The sequence below is a fragment of the Octopus bimaculoides genome, chromosome 28 (genome assembly GCF_046866305.1).
Source record: "Octopus bimaculoides isolate indiv1 chromosome 28, ASM4686630v1, whole genome shotgun sequence".
Classification (NCBI taxonomy): Eukaryota; Metazoa; Mollusca; class Cephalopoda; order Octopoda; family Octopodidae; genus Octopus; species Octopus bimaculoides.
This window is the reverse complement of record NC_142955.1, coordinates 14397907-14401128: the sequence shown is the minus strand read 5'-3', so window position 1 is coordinate 14401128 and position 3222 is coordinate 14397907. Positions and strand designations below refer to the sequence as shown.

The 3222-nt window shown below is 37.4% G+C and overlaps 1 protein-coding gene across 1 annotated transcript in view; it reads left to right on the top strand.

The window, feature by feature from the left end:
• The first annotated feature begins 323 nt into the window (after positions 1-323).
• Positions 324-3222, top strand: part of LOC106883540 (uncharacterized) — a 56704-nt gene continuing 53805 nt past the window's right edge. Inside the window, exons 1-3 of the mRNA XM_089344380.1 lie at positions 324-436; positions 1089-1145; positions 1824-1984. Of these exons, the coding sequence (XP_089200506.1) occupies positions 379-436; positions 1089-1145; positions 1824-1984 (276 nt within the window). The 5' untranslated portion in view covers positions 324-378. The remainder of the gene's footprint in view (positions 437-1088; positions 1146-1823; positions 1985-3222) is intronic.

Below are 3222 nucleotides of genomic sequence, written 5' to 3'. Positions count from 1 at the left end.
TATATATATATATATATATATATATATATATATATATATATGCATCTATAGATGCATGTACATATATATGTGTGTTTTTATATATGTGTGTGTATATAGATGCATATTTATGTATATATGTTCACAGACATGTAGGAATATGTATATGTATGTATACACACACATACATATATATGCATATATATATCTAAATATACATATATATATGTGTGTGTGTGTGTGTGTGTGTGTGTGTGTGTGTGTGTGTGTGTGTGTGTGTGTACACATTGATGTGCATATATGTATGTATACACTATATAACCGACCAATTCACAAACGCTATCATTCCACTCGTTGGAACTGCTATGGGACGGAGACTAATCTGTATTAGTGATTAACATGGATTACTTTGCTGTTATCCTTGTTGTTGCTGTTGCTGTTTCTGGTGGACAAGCAGGTCTAACTCCTTTAATTACTTGTTATTGTTCTCGTTTGATCCCTGCTAATGGTCCCTCCAATGTTTTTTGTTATAGGTGTATATTCATATACTGCTCTGACTGGCTAACCATGTATCTCCTTTACAGACAGACACACACCTAAATGTATCTTTAACATAGAAAATTACTGAAGCTTTTCTCTATGAAATTAAGTTGATTCAGCCAAAAGAAAAGAATTTGAAAATCATCAGAACATTATGATTTTTCATCAAATGTCAACTATTCAAATGCAACCAACAGGAGGACACTTTCACCAGCCCTTCATAAAACACTCCTTAGACACACCACCCTCAATCATGTTAAAGTGGCTGCAAATATGAGATATATATATATATGTATGTATGTATGTATGCATGCATGCATGTGTTGGTATCCTAAAGACATTTAAAATTTTGAGGGAAAGTGAAATATTTCGTTTTTTAACACAATATTTACACACTATTATTTATAACTTGATCTGCTTCAAGTTTCAATGTTCCAAAAAGAAATCGTTTCGTATGCATAAACACACACACACACACACACACACACACACACACACACACACACACACACACACGTTATGTTTGCATAGTATTTCTGTATAGTATTTCTCTTCTCTTCTCCCAACAGGAATCATCAAGAGAAACAACGGCAACCAGGAACAGATGTGTGCAAGTAACTGTTTCGGTAATGTTGCTGCCTTATTCTTCAACCACTTCACCTTTCTTCCTCCTCTTCCTCTCCCCCTTTTTCTTTTATCTTTTGTCCTTTACTCGCTTCAATCATTAGACTGCGACCATGCTGGAGCACTGCCTCAGGCGAATGAATCGAGCCCAGTGCTTGTTATTTTATTTCTTTTTCTTTGACTCTGATTGTTAGTCTATCTTGGAGGCACATGACCTAGAGGTTAGAGCAGCCGACTTGCGGTCGAGGGATCGCGGGTTCGAATCTCAGACCGGGTGGTGTGTGTATTTATGAGCGAAGCACCTAAGCTCCACGCGGGTGCAGCAGGAGGTAATGGCGAACTTCTGCTCACGCTTTTGCCACAACTCTCTCTCTCTCTCTCTCTCTCTATATATATATATATATATATATATATATATAAATATATATATATATGTGTGTGTGTGTGTGTGTGTGTGTGTGTGTGTATGTATGTATGTATGTACGTATGTATATGCATATATGTGTGTGTGTGTGTACCTATGCATATATATATGTATATATAGAAAGAGAGATAGAAAGAGGGAGAGAGAGAGAAATAGGGGAGAAAGGGAGAGCTAGCTAGTTAGCGTGATAGATAGATATAGATATACATACGTATGTACATATATAAAAGTATATCATACATTTATGTTTTTACAGGAACTCGAAAATTCAATTATGAAGTTGGTTCTTCCTATGAATATGATTACAATGCACAGACCACGACGAAGATGAATGGAGCGTCCCATGATGGAGCCAGCTTATCGTTGAATGCCAGAGTCGTATTTGAACCTGTGACGAAATGTGACATGGTCATGATGGTAAAACGCTTTTTCTTATTATTATTCTTATTGTTAAAGTAGAGAGCTGGCAGAATCGTTAGCACACCAGGGCAAAATGCTTCGCACCATTTCGTCCGTCTTTACATTCTGAGTTCAAATTCCGTCGAGGTCAACTTTACATTTCACCATTTCGGGGTCAATAAAATAAGGACCAGTCAAGTACTGGGGTCGATGTAATCGACTTACTCCTCCCCCGTAATTTCAAGCTGTGTGCCTATAGTAGAAGACAAAGTCGACCTCTAATTCCGCTGAGGTCAACTTTGCTTTTCATCTTTTAGGGGTCGATAAATTAAGTACCAGCGGAGTACTGGGGTTGTGTGATCGACTCTCCCCCTCCCCACAAATTCCAGGCTTGTGCCTATAGGATAAAGGATTATTATTATTATCATTATTATTATTATTATCATTATTATTATTATTATCTAATCGACTGGCCCCTCCCACGAAATTTCGGGCCTTGTGCCTAGAAAAGAAAATTATTATTATTATTATTATTATTATTATTATTATTATTATTATTATTATTATTGAGAGAGAGGTTGAGAGAGCAGCGCATGCCATAAAAATGACAGTGGGACACAATTATGCGAAGCCCAATATACTCGCCATGACTACCCGTCTGATAAGGGCACATGCATCACAACCATGTGTGCGCGACATGGTGATCTCATATCAAGATAAATAGCGCGTGACCTTGCAAGTGGGCCCAGTAAGTATTTTCTTCAGGTCGAGCAGTCCATCCCGCTCAAAAGGCCCCTGAATAAGGTTTGTTTAAGGATGTTGAACAAAACACCCATGTTTCCAAAAGTGAATTATTCCAAACCCCAAAGAATTCTCTTCAACACATGACTATGATGCTCCCCTTCTACTTCTGCTCGTGATCAGAGATACACATATCGTCAGCCACCAAGGGACATGCTCAACTGGTTATGGTCAAACAACTGACAAGCAAATCTGTGGTATTCAGCAGAATATTTGCTGCAGCCCATCTTTTATACCAAGACAAAACAATGTACATGATAACACTTTCAATCAATTAAGATCAGAAGCCTTGAGAGCCACTGCCTGGTACTGCATATTATTATTATTATTATTATTATTATTATCATTTTATGTTTGACTTTTGTTTTGCATTTGTACAAGTTGGATCCAAGTCTCACCCAGAGACCTCAAGAGACAACAAGTTAGAAGTTCATGTAGGTGTTATGCCTAGGGTA